The sequence below is a fragment of the Lemur catta genome, chromosome 8 (assembly GCF_020740605.2).
Source record: "Lemur catta isolate mLemCat1 chromosome 8, mLemCat1.pri, whole genome shotgun sequence".
In the NCBI taxonomy this organism is placed as follows: domain Eukaryota; kingdom Metazoa; phylum Chordata; class Mammalia; order Primates; family Lemuridae; genus Lemur; species Lemur catta.
Genome location: NC_059135.1, coordinates 45,114,140 through 45,137,871, shown reverse-complemented (window position 1 = coordinate 45,137,871; position 23,732 = coordinate 45,114,140). Strand labels below are relative to the sequence as shown.

Sequence of the window (23,732 nt, the reverse complement as noted above, 5' to 3'; positions counted from 1 at the left end):
TTTGGTTTGTTTGGTTTTTGGTTTTTTTGGTCTTTTTTTTTTTATGAGGAAAGATATTGCTCTGTCACGGGCTAGAGTACAGTGGTGTCATAATGGTTTGTAGCAACTTTGAACTCCTAGACTCAAGCAATTCTCCTGCCTCAGCCTCCCAAGTAGCTGAGGCTCCAAGCGCATGCCACCACACCTGGTTAATTTTTCTATTTTTTTGTAGAGACAGCAGAGTCTTGCTTTTGCTCAGGCTGGTCTCGAACTCCTGGCCTCAGGAAATCCTCCCACCTCAGCCTCCCAAACGTTTTTTAAACTTTTTTCTTCAACAATATCAAACTTCTTCACAGGCCTGTAAAAATACATATATTTACATATATATGAAATCTATATATCTGTGTATAACCTCATCATTCTTTAAAGGCTAAGTAGTATTTTACTATATGGTTATACCATAATTGTTTAACAAATCCTCGCTTATGGACTAGTTAAGTCATTTCTGTTATTTTTTATATCAAATGATGTAGGACTTGTCCAGTTATTTCCTTAGTATGAGGAATTTTTGACTTAAGGTTATATATTTTGAAATGTTTTTATTTTCATTACTAAAGTCCTCCAGAAAGTTTATATCAATTTATAATCTTATTGACAGCATGTGAATGACCGTTTCTCCACACTTATGCCAACCATGGTATTATCATTCTTTATAATCTTTACTATTCTGATAGGTGAAAAGTAATGTGTTAACAAAATATGCTTTCATTTATTTGCTTTCTAGTGGTTGGGGAAAGATTTTTCCATGTATTAATAAGTCATAATTCTTTTCTAGTTTGTTGTCTCTTTATATCCCTAGCCCATTTTCTTTTTTCTGATAGGGTATTTGTCCATCTTGTTGTTTCCTAATGAATCTTCTGTCTTAAATGCTGCAAATTTTTTTTCTTTTTTTACCACATGCTGTTCTCTTTCACACTGTATGAGAACATCAGCCTCTTTCTTATTTCTGCTTCTGATGTCTTACTTAGAAAGCTATCTCTCTTCTACCCCAAGATTATATAAACGTTCTGTACATTTTTAGAAGGGTAGGTTTCTTAAATAACTTCATATTTTCTTAGGAATTTTCTGTCAGGTTTTTGAACTCTTTAGGGAGCATTTTTCTTTAAATATAAATAAATTATTTCTATCTTATTTTCATAGCCCATTATTTTCTATTTAAAAACTATCATTACAGCAGTGTTATTTTTGGATTGCCTTTATGAATATTTAAAAATTGAACATGTAAGATTGTATGTTTTTTATTAAATTTAACCTTCTGTTTCTACTTTAGGTTGGCAGGTTTGACTGTTCCTCTGCACCAGACATCTGTAGTAATCTCTATGTTTTTCAGCCAAGTCTAGCAGTATTTAAAGGACAGGGAACCAAAGAATATGAAATTCATCATGGTAAGTATAGAAAAAAATGATACAAATTAATCTTCATTTTTAAATAGAAATTTTCTAATTGTGTTTTTTTTAACCTTGTTTTGTACCACCATGCTTATTGTAAATAACTTTGCTCTTAGTAAATATGAGGAAGGATATTTTGAATTACACATAGTTATTTTATTCTCTTTACTCTTCTTTTTACAAAAAATATCTCTTTTCTATTCAATATTTTGATCAGTGTTTCTGGTGATAGGTCAGGCTAGTGAAGAGTTTAAGTCCTGCTTGTTGCCCAAAGTAAGCAACACCTGCAGTTAACATGACAGTGTGCCACATGTAGCATCTCAGCCATTATAGGCAATTTCCAGATATTCTTTTGGATTTTTCCACCACTGAACTTTCAAACTTCTCCATTAACTGTCTCGTTCTCTCTCTTGCATTTATAATTACATTTCTCCATTTCAGCTTATTTGAGACTTTATGTCTGCATGCATGTAAATACAGTTCCAATTCCAAGAGTTTGGGATACATCAGAGTCCCTGTCCTGAAAGGGGTGTAACAAAAGAGACACACAAACTACCAACTATAATACAGTTAAGTGAATGATACTGATGAAATGCCTGTTAGGTGACAAACACTGCTTTAGGTCTTAGGGATACAAAGTTGTAAAACAAATACTCTCAAGTTTAAAATACAGTTTATTAGGGACAGGAGGAGGGAGATACATAAGAAAATGTGAAAAATATTTCAGTGGCCATTATGTATAAATTACAGCAAGATCAAATAAATATATCTGCATAGTATAGGTCAGGAGGTAACCTTTGAATTGAGGATAAAATGCTCAATTTCCCACAGCAAATATAGAGGAAAAGGAAGTGAGACCTCTAAGATGGAGGAACTGTGTGAGCAAAGGCTTGGCAAGATAACCCTAACTACTGTTTATTAAGTACTTTATACAAGTCAGACATTTTGCTAAGAGCCTTGCATACATGATCCATTTTTATCTTCATAACAACCCAGTGAAGGAGAAAATCCAGACTCAGAAAGGTTCAGTAACTTGCCTGCCCTGTGACAATCAACTAGAAGCTGGTCAAGGTAGATTTTGAATCCAAATGTGTCTGACTCCAAAACTTAGGTTTATGACCACTAAACTATGCCATGTCCTAAAAATGCTAGAAGTGACCAAGTTTTAATAATGCAGTTATATTCTTTTTTACCTCTGACATATTTCTCAGATTCCCCCTCTTCCCTATGCTTGCTGCCTTGTTTCAGGCCCATCCTCTCCTTCATCTGTTGTAATACCGTCCTCCTAGAGGATTGCTTATCTCCTAGCCTTTCCTATATACAATTGATTGCTTATTTTGTTTGCAGAGTTATTACCCATTCTCGTGTCACTTTTCTGCCTTGACTCTCCTGATTTCTTGTAGAATAAACTTCAGCTTCCTTAGCATAGTAGCTCTGACTATTGTGCTCAATGCTCTATCTCTAGCAGCTATTAATAGAATGGTGCCTGGCACATAGTAGGATCTCAGTAAATGTTTGTTAAATGAATGGGATACATTCACAATCTGCCTCTGCCAAGTTTTCCAGCCTTATCTCCCACCTCTTCCCCCCAAATAATCTTAGCTCCATCTACTTTTGGGTCCTTGAAAATGCCACATGTCTTCACAGATGATTTTTTTCTCCTACATTATAATCATTCCTCCCTGCTCCTCAAAATATTTAGCAAACTCCAAATCACCCTTCAAAACTTAAAGCAGTTTCTCCCTTGGGAGATACAGTGTGAATCCCTAAGCACTTCCTTGTATGTGTTCTTACTGCTTTATAACGTCTTACATTTTTTCTTTGGATTTAAGTTGATATCGAGCATCTGTATGCACCAGGTACAGTACTGTTGAATAGGAAAAACTGTGAATTATGCTTAATCTCTACCTCAAAGACTATTGTGGACTAGTAGGGAAAACAGACAAGTAAATGGGCAAATTAAAAAAAAAAACAAGTTTGAAGTGGGGAATATTAGTTATCTATTACTGAGCCCAATACTTAGTGGCTTAAAACAGCAAACATTTATTAATTCACAGTTTTTAGTGATCAGGAATCTGAGAACAGCTTAGCTGGGTGGTTCTGGACTCAGGTTTTCTCATGAGGTTGCAGTCAAAGTAGGCAGGGGCTGTGGTCATCTGAAGGCTAGACTATAGCTATAGGATCTGGTTCCAGGCTGACTCATGGAACAGTCAGGAGGCCTAGGTTCCTCACTGGTTGTTGGCAGAGGCCTCAGTTCCTTACCATGTGGACCTCTCTGTAGGGCTATTCACAATATGGTAGCTGGCTTCTCCCAGAACAAGAAATCTGAGAAAGAGAGAGACCAAGACTGAAGCAACATGTCTTTTATAACCTGATCTCAGACAAGACAAACTATCATTTTCCCATATTCTATTGGTCGCATACACCAACCCTGGCACAACACAATGTTAGAAGTTCATGAGGCAGGGGTCTTTGGAAGCTATCTTAGAAACTGGCTACCACAAGGGATAAGGATGGGTTGCATTTAGGAAGAAACTCAGGAGAAACAATCTTCTGGGCTTAAAGAGAGCAGTCTTTAGGCTGAGATCTGAGGTATGAGTAAAGATTACCCCAATGAAGAGGTGGTAAACACATTCCAAGCACCAGAATCAACAGATGTTTCTTAGACTCTGACATAAGAGAGAGAGCCTCATTGATCTTAGACAAGCAAGAATTTCAGGATAGCTGGAATGTTGAGTGTTGGGAAAGGAATGAGACTTGAAGCTGGAGAAGGCAGGAGGGGTCCAGATTATGTGTCAAATCTGCCAGTTAAAGGAAGTTGGACTTTATCCTGAGGGCAAAGTAGAGACATTCAGGGATGTAAGCAAAGGTACGATTTAACTAGTTTTAATTTTTGAAACATGACTGGCTGCCTAGAATGGATGGAAGCAAGAATGGAGGAAGGGGGAACAGGCAGAAGCCTGATAAAGTCATTTATTAAGAGGAGATGGCTGTCTTAATGATATGATGGTGATGTGAATGAGGAGAACTAGACAGATTTTTAAAAGACCAAGAGTACAAAATCAATACAATTTGGTGATTGTTGAGCTGTGGAGGGACAAGAAAGGAAAGAATCAAGGATGATACCCATGTTTCTGACTTGGTGAATTGGCACTTGAATAATTGTACCATTCCATGTAAGTTCACTGTGGTAGCAGTGTAGAAAATGGATTAGTTAAGGAAGACTGGAGGAAGAAACACCAGCTAGGTTACTGCAGTAGGCCAGACTGAATTCAGGCAGTAGCAATGGGGGCAGAGATGGTAAGCAATAGAATGGATAGAATTATGACACGAGGGCAGAGAAAGAAGACAAGGTTCACTCTAGGGAATAATATTTAGGCACCTAGTGGATGATTCTGCTCATACCAAGATAGGGAGGGTGAGAAAAGGAGTGAGTTTGGGGGAAAATAACTCAGCTTCGATTTGGATACACAGTCATGCATCATTTGACTGGGATGCATTCTGAGAAATGCATCATTAGGTGATTTTATCGCCATACAAGCATCATAGAGTGTACTTACACAAACCTGGATGTGTAGCCTACTACACACGTAAGCTGTATGGTATAGCCTATTGCTCCTAGGCTACAAACCTGTACAGCATCTTACTGTACTGAATACTGTCTGCAGCTGTAACACAGTCATAAGTATTTGTGCCTCTAAACATACCTAAACATAGAAAAAGTAATGCATTATGCTATAACGTTAGGCGATAGGAATTTTCAGCTCCATTATAATATTACGGGACCACCATTGTATATGCAGTCCCTCATTGACCAAAATGTCATTATGTGGCACATAACTATATTGTGTTTGAAATGTTTATGTGATATCCAACTATGATTTTCCCCTGGGCAATTGGTAATGTGGATTTTGAATTCATAAGAGGTCTAGGTTGAAGAAAAAGATTCAGGGATTAGGCCTATAGTAATAGCTGAGGTAAGCATAAAGAATTCAAAGAACACTATTAAATAAGTGATTATTTTACCTCTGAAGATAAAGCAACATTTCAAAGAGATCTTGACATTTTAACTAGTCCAAGAAACAGAAGAACGTGCAAGGAATGGGTACTTTTGGCAGAGCAAACCTGTGTATGGTATACCAAACACTAAAACCTTACTAAAATTAGTTTGTAAGTTCACCTTCCTTTAATATTTTGAATATAAAAACTTTGAAATATTTCTGTGGATACAAATGGCAAAATGTGGATTTTAATTTTTTTTTTATTCAATTTCAAAGGAAAGAAGATTCTGTATGATATACTTGCCTTTTCCAAAGAAAGCGTTAATTCTCATGTTACCACACTTGGCCCTCAAAATTTTCCTGCCAATAACAAAGAACCATGGCTTGTTGATTTTTTTGCTCCTGTAAGTTATTTTTATCTGTCAAATTTTAATAATTGTCAGATTTTTTGTTGTCATAGCAAAAAGACACTGTCTAGATAACCTTGAACCAGAACTGTGTCATTGGCCGGGCGCGGTGGCTCATGCCTGTAATCCTAGCCCTCTGGGAGGCCGAGGCGGGTGGATCGCTCGAGGTCAGGAGTTCGAGACCAGCCTGAGCGAGATCCCATCTCTACTAAAAATAGAAAGAAATTATCTGGCCAACTAAAAATATATAGAGAAAAAATTAGCCGGGCATGGTGGCGCATGCTTGTAGTCCCAGCTACTCGGGAGGCTGAGGCAGTAGGATCACTTAAGCCCAGGAGTTTGAGGTTGCTGTGAGCTAGGCTGACGCCACGGCACTCACTCTAGCCTGGGCAACAAAGTGAGACTCTGTCTCAAAAAAAAAAAAAAAAAGAAAAAAACAGAACTGTGTCATTTAGTTTTGGCCACTATTGCATCATACTTCTAAGTGACTGTTAATGTAATTACCACTCCAAGAATTAAGTATATGCCAGTAAGATTTGCCAGTAAGTGTAGTTTGACTTACTTAGCATATTGCTTGGTGCAAAAATGATGGGTTTTTTTGTTTGTTTCATTTGGCTTAGTGCTTACGAATATTTTTTCTTTCCTAGTGGTGTCCACCATGTCGAGCTTTATTACCAGAATTACGAAGAGCATCAAATCTTCTTTATGGTCAGCTTAAGTTTGGTACACTAGATTGTACAATTCATGAGGGACTCTGTAACATGGTAAGTCAAAGCATAAACAATGTATTCTAATTAATGTTCTTATAAAATAGAGACATTTTGTCAGTCTAATATTAAAACAATAAAATAACTTTTTCAAATATACAGCTTCCATTTGGAGTACTAACAAGTGATTCAAACAAATAATTTCCACAGAATGATATCAAATTATGATTAGATTAAAACATGAATAGATAATCTATTGGCAGAATATAGATAAGGTCTTATTTATCAAACTCAGGCAAATATTTAGTTGACTTGATAAAATGCTTCTATAATTTTTATTCTTTGGCTTTCCTCATCCTTGTCATCTTAGTCTATTTAATAGGAAATTAATGAGCAAGCTTTTTAAAATCTTTGTTCACATGAAAATATTTCTCAGGTAAATATTCACTCCTCAGTTTCAGAAAGAACTAGATATTATATACCATATGATGAAAGTATATACCGCCTATAAATTCTTGGCAAAAAAAAAAAAAAATCCTAAAATAGATCAAGCCTCCAGATCCATTACTGTATAGGAAATCCAATGACAGGAACATGTTAAGTGATACCATAGGTGTGTAATCTGCAAATTCCAGCATGTGGAAAACTATGCAGGACTAACACCCAGCTTATTGGGCAAATATATTGTAGGGAACAGGGGAGAAGAGATTAAAGAGACTTAAAAGACATCAGTCAAGTACCATGTTTAGGCCTTCTTTGGATGAAGTTCATACAAAAAGTGCAAAAAAAAGATAATTGGGAAAAATGTGAACACTGACCAGATAATTTTTAGATGTGCAAATAATACTGTGGTTATATTGAGGGAAAGTCCTTAAATTTTAAATATACTGAAATATTTATGGATGAAATGATGTATCATCTGGAATTTGCTTTAAAATAGTCTTTGGGGTAGGAGCAGAATAGACGAAATAGGAGTAGCCATGAGTGGATGACTATTGTAGCTGCATGAGTGTTTATTTGCTCTCTACTTTTGTGAATGTTTTAAATAACTTGAAAACCAAAATGTTAAAAAAAAATTGATGGAAAGAGAAGAGATGAAGGGAGAAAAGAAATGGGAAAAGGAAGGGAAACAAAAGAAAGCCATTGTGTTTTTAGAACATAATAGAAGTAAGCTGTAGTCTCACTTCCTCAGGAGGCTGAGGTGGGAGCACCGCTTGTGCCTGTGAATAGCCACTGCACCACTGCAGCCTGGGCAGCACAGTGAGACTGTGTCTTAAGAAACAAACAAAAAAAACCATAATAGAAGTAAGTATAGGGAAAAGTCTTTATGGCATCTGTGTGGGGGAGTAATTTCTTGCTCCACACAAAAAATGCCATAAGGATATAAAGCTAATGAATTTGACTGCACTAAATGTTAAAACTATTCTCAGAGAGATGCTACAGTGATAAAGCAAACTTTAAAAAACTCAATAGCAAAAAAATGAGAAACGTTATAGATGTTTGGTACAGTAGGAAATCCAGTAAACATGTGAAACATATTTGACTTCACTAGTCATCAAAAAACTGCAAATTACAACAAAAGTTATATTCTCCCCCATCAAATGAACAAAAATATATAAATCTGATAATCACAAGTGTATAAATAAATTATCCAGTCACACGGGGGAATACAATAGACTATTTAAAATTAGCTATGTCTTTACCAGCATGAGTAATTCTCAAAAATATAAAACGAAAAAGTGGGTTACAAAATAGCATACAGAGTATAATAAAATTATGGAAAGTTTTGAAATGCTCAAAACAATATACTGCCTATAGTGTTAGAGTATACTGCTTAGGGATAAATATGCATGTAGCTAAAGTATAAAAACATCAATGGGGGGCTCACACCTGTAATCCCAGCACTTTGGGAGGCTGAGGCAGGAGGATCATTTGAGGCCAGCAAGACCAGCTAGAGCTGTTGGGAGACCCCATCTCTACAAAAAATAAGAAAAATTAGCCAGCCCTGGTGGCATGTACCTGTAATCCCAGCTACTCAGGAGGCTGATGCAGGAAGATTTATTGCTTGAGCTGAGGAGTTTGAGGCTACACTGAGCTATGATTATGCCACTGCACTCTAGCCTGGGTGACTCTGTCTCAAAAAAAAAAAAAAAATCAGTGGATTGAATACACACTAATTTCAAGATAATGGTTGACCGTACTACAGAAAAAGAGAAGAAAATGGGATCAAGGAAAAGAATATCAGTAATCTGCCAATATGGGCAAAAGTTAATCTTTGTTAAATATAAGGGAGGGATATGTAGATGTTTGGTAGATTATTCTCCTTTCGATGTTTGAAATTTCATTAAAGTAAGTTCTTAAAAAATAAAGGAAATAAATAAGGCCTTTGGGTTTGAATGTCTTATATGTAACTTTGAAAAGAAATGCCAACCAAATATATAAAATATGGCAACTATCTTAATTTGAATTCCTTTAGTTTTTATCTCAACTCATTAAATATGTACACGAAAGGGTTTGAAACTATGGTGTCAGGTTCACCTGAAATAGAGGCCAGGATTCACCACTCACCAATTGGTTGACCTTGACCAAGTCACTTAGCTCTCATTAACTCAGTTTCCTCGTTTATAAAGTGGGTTTTATAATTTTAGCTACTGAATACATTTGTTGTGAGGAATAAATGAGAAACTACATGTTAAGTGCTAAAATAGTGCTGACACATAGTAAGCACTTGTTAAATTTTAGTTACAATTGCTTTGTTAATCTAATGAATTATTTGAATTTATACATCTTTCAAAACTTTGATAAATGTTTCCATTGTTTTTCCTAAAATTATTTTTGAATTCTAGTTAAAGATTGCAGTTTGCTAATGAGTGCTTGTTAACTTTAAGAATGCAGAGTTCAGCTACAGCAAATCCAGACAGGGATCTTTTTGTAACTTTTTAAAAAATAAAAATAAAAGCCTTAGAGAAATGCTTCCTATGTTGGTACCCATGTAAATTCTGAGGAAATTAAACATTTTGTACTATATAGGCTATCTTGAATAAAGAATAAAAAATGACCACATTCTTAGCATGATTCATAATTCTTTAAAATATACTCAGGCACACATTAATTATGTATTTATTCTTGGCTATTTTATGTCCTTGATCATCTTCTACTTCTAGAACAATTAGAATATTTATTATGGTTTTTAAAAAACTCAAACTAGAGATACAACCTACTCTTTACAGCCTCTTACCTTGGTTCAGGAGAGTAAAAAGTAACCAAGTATGTAATAACCTATGCTCACTTCTCAATGTTTTGATGCCTGTGGTTTTCATGGCTAATGGAGTGGCTATAAATAAGTCAGGTATTTGTCAGTATTCATCACCATGAATCTATCTCCTTTGCTAAATTTGGCTAGGTGAAAATTTTTCTGACAACAGCAATTTAGAAGTGGGTTTTTAAAATCTTGTTCTTATTACTTAAAGCCAAGCGGGTTATAAATTTTAAACAAGTAGGTAAAATAAAGCTTTGCTTAATTTGTATTCTCCTTCCTAACAGTATAACATTCAGGCTTATCCAACAACAGTGGTATTCAACCAGTCCAACATTCATGAGTATGAAGGACATCACTCTGCTGAACAGATCTTGGAGTTTATAGAGGTATTTCAAATTATAGACTATGGCTAGAAATACTTCTGTTTATATGTGTACTCTATGAATATAAAAATGTTTAATTATGGGATTCTTTCCGTACCAAAACTATTTTCTGACAATAAAATGTTTAATTTTTCTAATATTTTATTATATACTTGTCCATAAACTTTGAGAATAAGTCTATGTTTTGTTACCTAGTATAGTGCCTTGTACATAGTGGATATAACTATTTATTGACTATATGCAATTATATTTTCACATAAAGCCTTGCCACCCTTTTCCCTGTTTTCCCTGAAAATAGAAGCACCCTGCATTTGCAGCATCTCCTTTTTTCTCAGTAATAGTATTGATTGACTAAAATACAAAGACCTCCTAAGATAAATGAAAAATTCTAGATTATTGTCTGTTTAATGACCATCCTACTCTTCCTATCCACCTGGTTCCTCCTCCTCCAAACTAATGTTTTTGCTTTGTTTTGTTTTGCCAGTGAAACTAACCTCTTTGTATTACCTGATTGTCACAGGCTGAAGCTTTGTTAAAATGTTGTTTAGAACAAGTGATCTGTAGAGAGATCATGCAGTATCTACAGTCAGAATGTCAGAAAAATGAGATAGTAGGTTTTCCATTAGTAATTAAAGGATCATTTCCAAATCAGTCATTCTTGGTTCTAGAACAGAACTGTATGGCCTCTGTAGATCTGGGCAGCTCTTTAAACTCTGATATTATCTCCTAATAATCTTAAAGTCACCTCTTTTCTCTGCCTACAGTGATTTTAGTGATACATAGAGATAAGGGAAAAATAGACCTTGATTTTGAAAAATTGATGGGCAAAATCCAAGCATAAAAAATAAATTAGGGACGATTTTCATTTTTTTAAATAATTTACTCTAGATTTCCTTTAAATATCCATAAGCATCTTTTGATCTCTCAAAAACAGGAACTTTCTAAAGGTTGAGCATCTCTAATCCAAAAATCCAAAATCTGAAACTGAATACCAATATGATGCCACAGTAGAAAATTCCACAGATAAGTACTTAACACAAACTTTGGTTCATGCATAAAATTATTTAAAAATATTAAGTCTAAAATTACCTTCAGGCTGTGTATAGGTGTATATGAAGCATAAATGAATTTCATTTTTACACTTGGGTTCCATCCCCAGGATATGTATATGCAAAAATATATGCATGTGGAAATATTCCAGAATCCAAAACAAATGGCTAGTCCCAAGCATTTTGGATAAGAGGTTCTCAGCCTGTACCAACAATTTGCCAAGAATATACAAACAACTCTTTTTTGTGTATATATTATAATAGAAGCTATACTCACTCTCTTTAGGATCTTATGAATCCTTCAGTGATCTCCCTTACACCTACCACTTTCAATGAACTAGTTACACAAAGAAAACACAATGAAGTCTGGATGGTTGATTTCTATTCTCCATGGTGTCATCCCTGTCAAGTCTTAATGCCAGAATGGAAAAGAATGGCCCGGGTAAAGTAAAATAGTTTATTTTAAATCTTAACATTTAGTAAGAATGTTTATTTAACAGTTATTTTGACACTGAGATGAATGAACCCACAACTAGATTATTACTTAATAGCCATTCTGATCATACCACTTGAATGTCAACTCTGTTTCTGTCTGGTACATAGTAGTATAGAACAGTCTACCCTTTTTTTGTGTGTGGCATCTGGTATACTTTTGACTAAATTGTTGCTAACATCAAGCCAAAGATCCCCTTTCATTTTCTATGTAAATTTTTTTTATTGCTTTACTTGTAGAGCTTTAAAGATAGCATTTTCTTGCAATTTTGTGGGACTTAAAAGTAACAAAAAAATAGCTTTGAGCATTTGTATTTAGAAAATTTCCTATTAATAGGCACAGTGTTATAAATCATGAAAGGCTAGAAACTAGTTAATGGATTGGAAAATGCAATTAATATTTAATTTATTTCTAAGATAAAAAATAAACATAAGAGTTAAAGTGATTTGTAGTATCTTAACATTTAAGATTATATATCTTTTGCTCTTTTCAGTAGTTTCATTATTTCCTGATTTCTGACACTATGAATTTTAGAAGTATATAATTTTAACCATATAACAAATAATTTGTTTAATCTGCAATTGTAGTGAGTTCTTAATTACAAAATTAGATTTCAAATTCATTAGTATAAATAGTCTGTTATGTTAAACCCTTACCCATTTTTATTTGGTGAAAATCATTGATAATATAACTATTTAACAATGACTATTTCTTTATTATAAATCTATATGAAAAGCAATGGAGGTAGTTTTATTCTAATCACCTTGGTATATTTATCTCTTTTTTTCTTTTATAGACATTAACTGGCCTGATCAATGTGGGCAGTATAGACTGCCAACAGTATCACTCTTTTTGTGCCCAAGAAAATGTTCGGAGATACCCTGAGATAAGATTTTTTCCCCAAAAATCAAACAAAGCTAATCAGTATCAGTAAGTATTCTCTCAAATTTGAAGATATTTATTATAATCATTTAATTATACAGTTAACATTTAAGTTATCCTAACTACATAAAAGTTAACCCAACAAATATTAGTACTCCACCATGTTTAAGACAGTATGTTAATGAGTTTCATCTTCAATCAGAAGATGAAAAGAGAGAAATAAACAATCTCACTATTCATCAGTCTTACAGTCTAGTCAAGAAGATGAGAGGAAGAACCAACATTTATTACATTTATTAAGTACTTACTTGATTTGAGGTACTGTATTAGATATTTTACTCACATTCTCTCCAGTAGTCCTCACATATACTCTGTGAAGTAGGAATTATTACCCTTCCTACTATCATAGAGACATAAACTCTGATTCTCAGACCTTAGATAACTTTCCCAAATCACAGCTGCTAAGATTTGAAGTTGGGGTTTTTAACCCAGGTTTGTCTCAGTGCCCGTGCTGTTTCTACACCACCACATGGTATTTCAGGTCAAAAACTCAAATAAATGTAAGATGGAATATGATGAATGTTATTAAAGGAGTAAAAATGAGCCACAGGTCTCAAAGGAGGAAAGGATCACAACTGTGAGGAAACATGGAAGGCTACATTTTTGAGGTAGCTTTTGATGTGGGCCTTTAAAAGTGGATGGGAATTTGACGGACAATAACTTGAATAAAGATTCAAAAACTAAAGCCTCATACATTGAATTTTGCAGTTCTCATAGGTCTGCAGGAGATATCCATCAGGAAGCTGGACATTCCAGTCTTTCTGAAGCACCAAAAGATGTTAAGACTAGAGAAAAACACATTTGTGAAGCCATGTAACCAGTATTTGTAGCTAGGTGTATCTGAGAAGAGAGATGCTAGATGAAGTGCAATTTTTTGCAATATTTTGATTATTTTTTAAATTACTACAAAATTATTTTCTGAATATATCCAATAATAGAAAATTCTGTTTACAATGTATGTATTTTTTATTCTTTCAGTAGTTACAATGGTTGGAATAGAGATGCTTATTCCCTAAGAATCTGGGGTCTAGGGTAAGTAATTAAGATATGTTCTATTGTACAAAGCTATTTACCTTTTATGTCAACAGTTAAGTTTACTGTGGGTTAAGGTTCTAAACTACTTAGTAAAGAGTTATATTTACCAAGATGGGTCTGTACTTTGAAGTCATTTTTAACTTAGAGAGTCTTACAATATTATTACCTTTTAGATGTTTGCTTTGGTTTTGTATAATTAAAAATTATTTTGATCCCTTGCCACAGATTTTTACCTCAAGTGTCCATAGATCTAACACCTCAGACTTTCAATGAAAAAGTTTTACAAGGAAAAAATCACTGGGTGATTGATTTCTATGCTCCTTGGTGTGGACCTTGCCAAAATTTTGCTCCAGAGTTTGAGCTCCTGGCTAGAGTGAGTCTTATCTATCTACTTAAATAAGTTGTAGCTACTTGCATGTTTTAATAGATAAAACATAAATATATAATTCTTAATTTTTTTCTTAAAAAGTTTCCTCTGAATTTTAAAAACTATTCTCTTTCTATGACTAATCTTTGTAGTATATTTTTTCCTTCTTTATTAAAGCTTTTAGCTAACATCTCTATTTTGGTTGACATCATCATCTACCTAGCTATAAAAGCAAGAAACCTCTCTTCTGCTTCTTGTCTCCTATTTCCTTCCCCCTCCGCCTCCCCACCACCACTAGTACTCTGCTGCCCTCCAGGCAATCACTAGATCCTATCAGTTCTGTCTCCTAAATGTCTTTCAAATCTGTCATCTCCTATCCATCTCTACTGCTAGCCTCTTTGGTCAAACCTTATCTAGATTTATGTTTACCTTTTAACTACAGAAGTCCTTCAGTACATGCACAGGATTGGTTCCGGGACCACCCTGCGTATACCAAAATCCAGTATACATAAGTCCCTCATCTGGCCCTGTGGAACCTTCGAATACAAAAAGTTGGCCCTCCTTATATGCAGGTTTCACATCTCATGAATACTGTATTTTTCGTCCTTGGTTGGTAGAAAAAAATCTGTGTATAAGTAGACCTGCGTAAGTCGAGCCCATGTTGTTCAAGGGTCAACTGTAGTCTTATCCTGCCAATCTACCTTTTTCAGTACTGGTCTGGTGCTCTAAAATATTGCCTTCCCTGGCTTACTAACCAAGTTTCTTCATATGCATCCATTGACATCAGGTCTTTGATGTAAGCTTTATCTCTGTCACCCACCTCACACCTTACAGTCCAGGCACAATGAAGTACTCCAGGTTCTCTAAGTGTATCCTTATCTACATGCTGCTCCCTCTCTCTAAAATGCCCTGTACCTTGGTCATCTGTATCATTTTTTCTTCCTACAAAACTTGGTTCTGATGGCACTTCTGTATTCTCTCTACCTTTCTCAGTTAATCAGTGTCACTGTGATAACTTATACTCCATCAGTGTACTGATAAAATGCACATTAATTATTTCTTTACATAGCTGTCTCTTCCATAAGACTATGAGCTTCTTGAGGGCAAGGTCTATGTCTTATTTGTCTTTATATCCCCAGTGCCTAAATACTTACGTAAAATTAAACTGATTACATACCCTCAGTGTAATCCAGTTTTGGTGCTTCTTTCTCTCATAACAGTCCTATTAATAATGATCTAATCCAGATTGATAGCTTCCTTGCCTACATAACTCAAGGAACTCTTGCCATTGGCAGTATAAAATACTCACTAGCATGAGAAAGTCAGCACCAGTTCAAAACAAAAGTTTAGTATCCCAAGCCATGGAAATTTTTTAGCAGAGGGACTTCAAAGCTTCTCTATGCTATATTTTAGTTTTAGATTATTTTAGTTATTGACTGGTCCTTCAGATAAGAGGTCCTTTCTAACTTATTCTCATCTTTTCTTATGCTTTCTTTTCCTGTAATAATTCTAAAAAAATATTTTATTCCCTATTCTTCATGTACTGAAAACTTAGTTATAAACTTTATAATGCAGCTATATCTTATAGCTAGTAGAAATTTTTAAACATAAAAAAGATCATTAATTCAACAAATCCTAAGCAACAAGTGAAAAGCATTATGCTAGGTACTAGGGCTACAAAGATGAAAAGACAGACATTCCATATCTTTAATGAGATTTTAATCTAGTAGAAAGATAAAGTACAAATAAATATGTATAATACAACAGGATAATTGTTATAGTACAATTAGATGAAACTGGAACATAGGTGAAAGAACGTTAGAGTCATGCCAGAGAAAGATGTTTGAGCACCACAAACAATACGGTATCCTCTCATGAGTAATGAAAATATAAGCAAGTATATAAACATTTTATAAATTACATAAAAACTTACTAAAATAATATCTCTACATTTCTCTTACCTTCATTATAAGTGTGTCCATCTGCATACATGCTTATGCACGCAGCTTTGTTGGTGCCCTAACAGTCTGCCTATTAGTGAACCCTGCCTTTGGGACCAGGTTAGAGGCAGCAAAGATATTTTAATTGTCCTGAGGTGAGAGATGATAACTTGAACCAGGATTAGGACAGTAGTGACAGAAAAAAGGGGACAGATACAAAAGATATAAAAATAAACAGGATTTAAGGTTTGGTTGTGATAGATGAGGAAGACAGGAGTCTGGGATAAGCCTAGTTTGTGGCTTGAATTGAATGAATAGGACAGGAGGAAGACTAAGTGAAGGAGAAAGGATTAATTTTAGACATGCTGTGTTTGAGGTGCTTATGAGACACAATCACCCAAAGCAAGCCAAGAATATTCAATCAAAGGGAGATTAGGGTATATCAGCATATAGATATATAAAATCACCCTAGGAGAGTATTCACAGTGAAAAGATTGTTCACCAAAGGAGGAACTCTGACTAGATATTATAACTTGAGGGACAGCTAAGTGCAAAGGAAGAAGTCCTCATGCTGCAAAAAGGAAGAGCCAGAAGGGCAGGAGAGCCAATAGTAAAAAATGCCAACAAAGAAAAGAGAAAGGAGTGGTCAGCAACATCGGGTGCCCATCCAGTTTGTTCAAATGGAGGTCACTTGAATTTAGAGCAGTTTCTATGGAGGGAGCAGTAAGAACAAAAGCCAGACTGAAATGTGTTGCCAAATAAGTAGGTGATGAAGAAGTGATGAAAGAGTAGACTGCTGCTCAGGAAAAAAAACAGTGAGAAGCAGGTTGGTGGCTAGAGGAACCATTGCAATCCAGGAAGAAATCCTTCTGTGATCATGTGTATATTCACTGGAAAAAGAGTATGAGATCTAACAGGGAGGGACTGGAGAACAGAGGTGGACAATAGTCAGACACCGCAAGACGAAGAATGTTCCCACAGCACCTGAGACCAGAGAAAGGAAAAAGGATAAAAACAGAAACAGATGTTTGATATGATGGGCAAGGTGTGGATAGCAGGAAGAAGTTGAGGGTAGTTCAGGGTAAAGCTGCTCAGTTCTCTTGATAAGGTGAAGGAGAGTTTATTTGCTATTAGAGAGGTGGTGCTGGGTAAATAGGAGCTTAAAGGGCCAGGAAGAATTTGGAAACAATCTCGTTCAAATAGGAAGGATTAAAACAAATTTTTTTAATTAACAAATCCCTTATAAGATTTGAAATGTTTTATATCGTATTGCTTTGTGATTGCCAAAATAGTTTATGCCAAAGAGAAAATGACAAACCATATTTTTCTTTTTTCAGATGATTAAAGGAAAAGTGAAAGCTGGAAAAGTAGACTGTCAGGCTTACTCCCAGACATGCCAGAAAGCTGGTATCAGAGCCTATCCAACTGTTAAATTTTATTTCTATGAAAGAACAAAGGTATGTACAGGCTTTCCTCTATCTTCCTTCCTTTAGCTCCCCAAGCTCAAAAGTTGATTTCAGTCTGAGTAATGCTTTCTTCTGTTTCTCCTTTTATATTATTGCATATTACTGATTTGAGTTTCTTTTTACTTATATATCAAGTGATCTTAAAAGGCTTTTCTGTCTCACAGTTGATAAGCTCCCAGTTGCCTTAAAATTTTTATACTAATGGAAATTACTAGAAAGAAGCATAACAAAATATTAGTGGTTATCTTTGAGTGGTGGAATTCAAGGTAATTATTTGCTTTGTGAAGTCTTGTATTTCCTACTTTTTATAGAATGAGTACATATCATAGGTTTGTGACCAGCACTATTTTGGATTTTTCAGATTTTGAAACATTTGCATTAACTTACCTGTTCAGCATTCCTAATTTGAAAATCCGAAATGCTCCAGTGAACATATTGGTGCTCAAAAAGTTGAGGATTTTGGAGCATTTCAGATTTTTGGATTAGGGATACTCAACCTGTACTTCTGAAATTAATTTGCCTTTGACATAGCCTTAGTACTTGAGCATTTATCTTGAGGATTATTTATTAGTGGGTTTAGATGACAAAAGATAAGTGCCTTGGTTCAGTCATAATTACTTTTGGGGGGCACTTAGTTTTTTAAATTAAAAAATCTAGAGATCTACTAATGGGTTTTAACAAAATTGAGATGATAACCTCTATTTATGATCATTGATACAAAAGCTATGTTGTTCAGCCAGTGTAATTACTAACTGAAAATACTCCTGACCTTTGCTGTCTTCCCAAGTAAGAGAGTAAGACTTTTCTGACAGTATAACTGTGGTATCATTTTAAAGAATGAGTACGAAGAGATTTCAAGAAGAACTGGTATTTTTGCAGACAGAATTGAACATTAACTTTCTTATGCTTGATTAGTTTGTAAGAAAGTGATTGAGAAGACAATGATGAATAAGCAAAAAACAGGCATTTTTTAATTTAATTTTTTCTTGTAACAATTAAAAGAAAAAACGAGCAAGTGAAGGGGGACTGAGGAGATTGTACAGTTTGGTAAGGATCCTAGAAAGAGTGAGTGACCTTTCAATGCCAAAGACCAACCAAAAAATATAGTCATTTTCTATCTAAAAGTAGACTTGAAAAGATATCCTAACTATAATAGGTAAAAGCTGAAAAAGTACATGAATGGAAGAGCTAAACAAATGATAATAAATGACCAATAAAACCTAAAATGATGAAAGCAGACTTGAATGGTCTTAAGTAAATGGATGGTACTCTGCCTGGAATGCAGTTGATGACAATTATTTAGTCTTAACAGTGATGTGGCCAGCTGAACAAAAAAAAAATCAGTGAAAGCAATATTGTCTCAAAAGATTATAGTGACTATTAAGATCACTAAGAATACCCTGTAATACACACTGCTGCCTGGAATAATGTTTACTTACTGTATTTCTACTCAAAATGCTTTATACTACTGAGTAAGTTTCAAAGTAATGAGCTTACTTCCTTTGAGGGAAAAAACTATTATCAACTAAACAAGTATTTGTCATGAACTCATGTTTTCTGATAAAACGTTCAAAATAAATAATTTCAAATATTTTTATGCTTTGTGAGGGAGAATATCAGGTTAAGATCTGATATTTATTGGTAGATATATTTTGAAATAGAGCTAACCAAAGAAATTAGGTGATGAATTTCAGAAATCTAGAATTGTTACACATCTGGATTTTTCAGTGAAGGTTCTTAATTTGTCAAGAAGGTGTCTCTGTCTTAAGAACAGCCTGGTGCAAGCAGAACTCACTAGAGGTAAGGCAGCTATACCAGATCCTGAGTCTTCATTCCTTTGGCATCAACAGCTCTATTTTCCCCAGTTTTCAGAAGAGTTGAGAAATTGGTGACATAAATAGGGGTCTTATTCAGGTAAAATGGTATTGGAGGAGTATCAGTGTGATGAGCAGTCACAGAATTAACAGGACCATAGACAGAGCTGTTTGGAAAGATGTTACCATGCGTCCAGAGGACAAAGTTAAGGACCAGATGTACCTGTCCAAACAGAGGTGTCATCCAGAAATCCAGGCCAGACAGGAAGGTCAAAGCAGAATAATGATGGGAGTAGACAGAAATGTAAACCAGATGGGCAGTCACACACAAAAGCAAAATTCTAGCACATACTATGTGGGTTGGAGTTCACACCAGAATTAAGAAACCAGGAGTTCCCGATCCAAAATAAGCAGGCCTGGATATATTGACCTGCTCCTTCCCCTGCTTTTAGCCACCTTCCTGCCATGGGCAGATGAAAACCAGGAGGTACACATTGCTCTCCATTATTGTTGTTGGTCATGGTTTTGTCAGTGTTATTGATTACATTAGAGTGGAATGATTGCTGACTCCATAAGCTTTGTATTATCTAAATTATAGAAGAAAAGATGTTCCTAGAGGACTGCAATGTATTTTTGCCAAAGAATTGTTTTACATTCCCATAGCACTAGTATTTATTTTAGGTACATTATAGCCTAACAGTGCTTTTGTAGCATTATTTCTTTGAAGAAACTTGAATTTCAAACACTTAAATTTCCAGAACAAAAGAACTTTAAAGCATAATCAAATTTCTTAGGTGGAAATGTCATGTTTTGATTAATAACAAGAGTGTTCTTAATTTTAGAGAAATTTTGGGGAAGAGCAAATAAATGCCAGAGATGCAAAAGCAATTACTGCCATAATATATGAAAAATTGGAAACTCTCCAAAAGCAAGAAAACAGAAATAAGGTAAGGGCTAAGCCTGACTTTGGCAGAAGTTATCAGAATTTATTCTTACTTTACATGTATCAATAGGTGAAAATGTAGCTTCAAAAAACTAGTAAGGGCCGGGCGCAGTGGCTCACGCCTGTAATCCTAGCACTCTGGGAGGCCGAGGCGGGTGGATCGCTGGAGCTCAGGAGTTCGAGACCAGCCTGAGCAAGAGCGAGACCCTGTCTCTACTAAAAATAGAAAAAATTATCTGGCCAACTAAAAATATATATACAAAAAATTAGCCGGGCATGGTGGCACATGCCTGTAGTCCCAGCTACTCGAGAGGCTGAGGCAGTAGGATCGCTTAAGCCCAGGAGTCTGAGGTTGCTGTGAGCTAGGCTGATGCCACGGCACTCACTCTAGCCCGGGCAACAGAGCAAGACTCTGTCTCAAAAAAAAAAAAAAAAACATAGTAAGATAGTTAAAAATTTCTACTTTGGGAAATATGACTACCAAAATGTAGCCTGTAGACACTGAAATGCTTAGTGACTCTAGTCCACACAAAATTATACACTAATGTTCACAGTAGTATCCTTCATAACAGCAAGAAAAATGGAAACCTAAATGTCCATGAACTGATGAATGGATAAACAAAATGTGGTGTGTCCATACAATGGAATCCTTTTCCACTATAAAAAGGAATGAAGTTCTGATGCATGCTAAAACATGGGTGACCCTTAAAAACATACGTTTAGTGAATGAAGCCAGTCACAAAAGGCCCAATATTATGTGAATTGTATTGATGTGAAATTAGACTAGACTAATCCATAGAGACAGAAGATGGATTAGTGGTTGGCTGGTGTGGAAAAGAGCAGAAATACGGGTGACTGCTAAGGAGTAATAAGGAGTTCCTTTTGTAGGTGTGGAAAATGTTGTAATGATAGTTGCACAACTCTTAAATGTAAGAATTTTATGGTATGTGAAATATCTCAGTAAAGTTGTAAAAAGAATAGTCACTATAGCCATAAATTCTGCTCAAATGTAAAATTATTGAATTGTTATAACACATTTTGGATAGCAAATTTTCTTTTGTTCTTGGTACAGTCAGGATGTATTGAAAGCCGTATTCATTTTGGCCCCTCTTTGGGTTTTTAATCTGTGAAGAAGCAGTACAGTCTCTTTCCTGTTTCTTCAGAAGGCAGTTTTACTTTTTTAAATCATTGTTATTCTAGGGCATAGCTAAAGGCAGACCAAAGAGTCCATGACTGTTGGAGTGCTTTCCAAATGGAATTTAATACAATCACATATGAGGTAGCTTGGATTCTTTCCCAGTGAGGTGAAAGAAGGACAAAAGAACAGTTCAGCCTCTGGAATAGGCTTTATAGCACCATATTAGAATACAGGTTCTGCTTATAACGCAGTTCAGAACTGCATGCCCCAACAGAGGAAGCCTTACAACCAGCTTTGAGACTATTTTATACAAATCTAAAGAATAAGGAAGGAGATAGTTAAGAATCTGTATTTTTTTTGTTTCACTGAACAAACATGTTTTTGCTGTATTAGTTTTCAAGAATCTTAAATATTTGAAATAAACATTAATCATAAACCAGAATATTATAACTGACATTCAGTTGAAGAGCATGCCAAATATGACTTTGAAAGTATATAAAGCTACAGTTAGTTGCCTGTAAGGATTGGCTATACCAAAAAAAAAAAAAAAAAACCAAACCTATAATTAGTACTATCCGCTGTGGATAGATAAGAACTAGGAAGTATTCTTTTCTTTCTTTTCCATTGTTATAGTTAGGTAAGCTATATTTCTGGTAGTGATCCATTAAAAATATTGAGTATTGTTGAAAAAGTATTGGTGAGTTTGTATTGTTAAAAATAAGATAAAATAAAATATAAACTTGTATTTCCTTTCTCTTTTGATCACCTTTACATTATCATTGTAGGATGAACTTTGATGATTTTGAAGATGAAGAAAAACTTAAAAAGCAATTCTGACAAATGACATCAGAAGATACCTTTTTAGAATATTACTACATTCATGGTGCAAATAAATGAACATTATCTTGGATTTATAATTAATTGTACTGCCAGAATGGTATAAAGGGTCTGCAAACTTCTGTAAAGGGCCAGATCATAAATATTTTTAGCTTTGCAGACCCTATATGGTTCTTTGTCACATATTATTCTTTGTTTGTGTTTTTTTTTAAAACAACCCTTTAAAAAACATAAAAACCATTCTTAACTCAGGGTCACACAAAAATAAGCCACGGGGCTGTAGACTGTAGACCCCTAGAAATGATGTTTTGGGTTGCTGGCTCTGACATGAGCCTGCTCTGCTTTTATCTACGTAAATGTCAAAGATATATAAAGCGCACTTTTTACTTAAAGTTTTGTGGCTGGCCTGAAAAGAGGTAACTTGGTTTTCAGTTACCTATTTTCCTAAAAATTCTGTCTCTGACCATACATTGCATTTTCAAAACAAGATGTGATCAAATAAACATACCCTGTTATAATGCTATATTTTAGTGAACAGTTTCTTCATTTTTTCTTTCCTTTTTAAAAGTTGAAGAAATGTTTTAGTTTTTCACAACTGAGACTTTTTTTTTTGCAAGAGTAAGTGCACAAATTCTGTAGGTAGCTATATCATCCAGAAAAACCTGAAAAAAGAAAAATTTATAGTAATTAAACATTGTAGAGTATCCCAAATATATCAAGTATTTAGAGTTCTATATTTTAAAGATTTATGTGTTCATATATTTTCTGAAATTGCTTTTGTAAAAATTTTCCCACTGATTGATAGTTGATTTTGAGGTATGTTTCTAATATTTACATAGTTTTTTTTTAATATAGTTCTGGTTTTTTACTCCTGTCCCATCTGTTCATTCAAATAGGAAAAATTTTACACATTTGTTTCACCGTAGCGCATAATGACACTGTGGTTATGCCAGTTATTAGTTTACTGTCAGAGGGCTGTCTTTTTCAGATAAATATTGGCATAATAACTGAAATTATTTTTATAAGAAAATCAAGTATACATATCTATGATTGGGATCTCTTAAAATGGCAAGAAAAAAATTTTGTGATTCTAACAAAATTGCGATTAACTTGTAGTTGTTTAGTTATAATACAGTGTGTGGAATGGTAAAAATCTCCATCAAAAGAGGACAATGAATAAAAACACTTTCAATTTTTCCAAAAACCTATTAGAATTATGCTTTATTGTGTTTGGAAGAGAGTTGGTTTTTTTTTTTAAATGTCACTTTACCCTGCTCCCCAGTATTTCCTCATAAATGTTATTTTATAATATGTATAATTTATATAAAATAGACATTGTTCATTTTCAACTCTAACCTTATTCTTCATATTCTCTGCCATCTTTTTCTCTATTATATACTCTTAATTCTAGCTTGGATTCTGCTTTATACATTTGGGCACATATAAACAGTTATTAACTTCAATTTAACATCAACTTCTGAATTATGATCGATAATGGCAAGAGCCTTTCTTTTATTAAATTTT

General features: G+C 34.6%; 1 protein-coding gene across 2 annotated transcripts in view; it reads left to right on the top strand.

Annotated features, from left to right (window-relative positions):
* The window catches only part of DNAJC10 (DnaJ heat shock protein family (Hsp40) member C10), a 51,047-nt gene extending 28,316 nt beyond the window's left edge, over window positions 1-22,731 (top strand). For both annotated transcript variants that reach the window (XM_045559675.1, XM_045559676.1), the window contains 11 exons: window positions 1,310-1,424; window positions 5,705-5,832; window positions 6,483-6,599; window positions 10,086-10,187; window positions 11,520-11,675; window positions 12,523-12,656; window positions 13,647-13,700; window positions 13,929-14,076; window positions 17,348-17,467; window positions 20,133-20,237; window positions 22,157-22,731. In XM_045559675.1, the coding sequence (XP_045415631.1) occupies window positions 1,310-1,424; window positions 5,705-5,832; window positions 6,483-6,599; window positions 10,086-10,187; window positions 11,520-11,675; window positions 12,523-12,656; window positions 13,647-13,700; window positions 13,929-14,076; window positions 17,348-17,467; window positions 20,133-20,237; window positions 22,157-22,168 (1,191 nt within the window). In that variant the 3' untranslated portion in view covers window positions 22,169-22,731. The remainder of the gene's footprint in view (window positions 1-1,309; window positions 1,425-5,704; window positions 5,833-6,482; window positions 6,600-10,085; window positions 10,188-11,519; window positions 11,676-12,522; window positions 12,657-13,646; window positions 13,701-13,928; window positions 14,077-17,347; window positions 17,468-20,132; window positions 20,238-22,156) is intronic.
* Window positions 22,732-23,732: the final 1,001 nt, after the last annotated feature.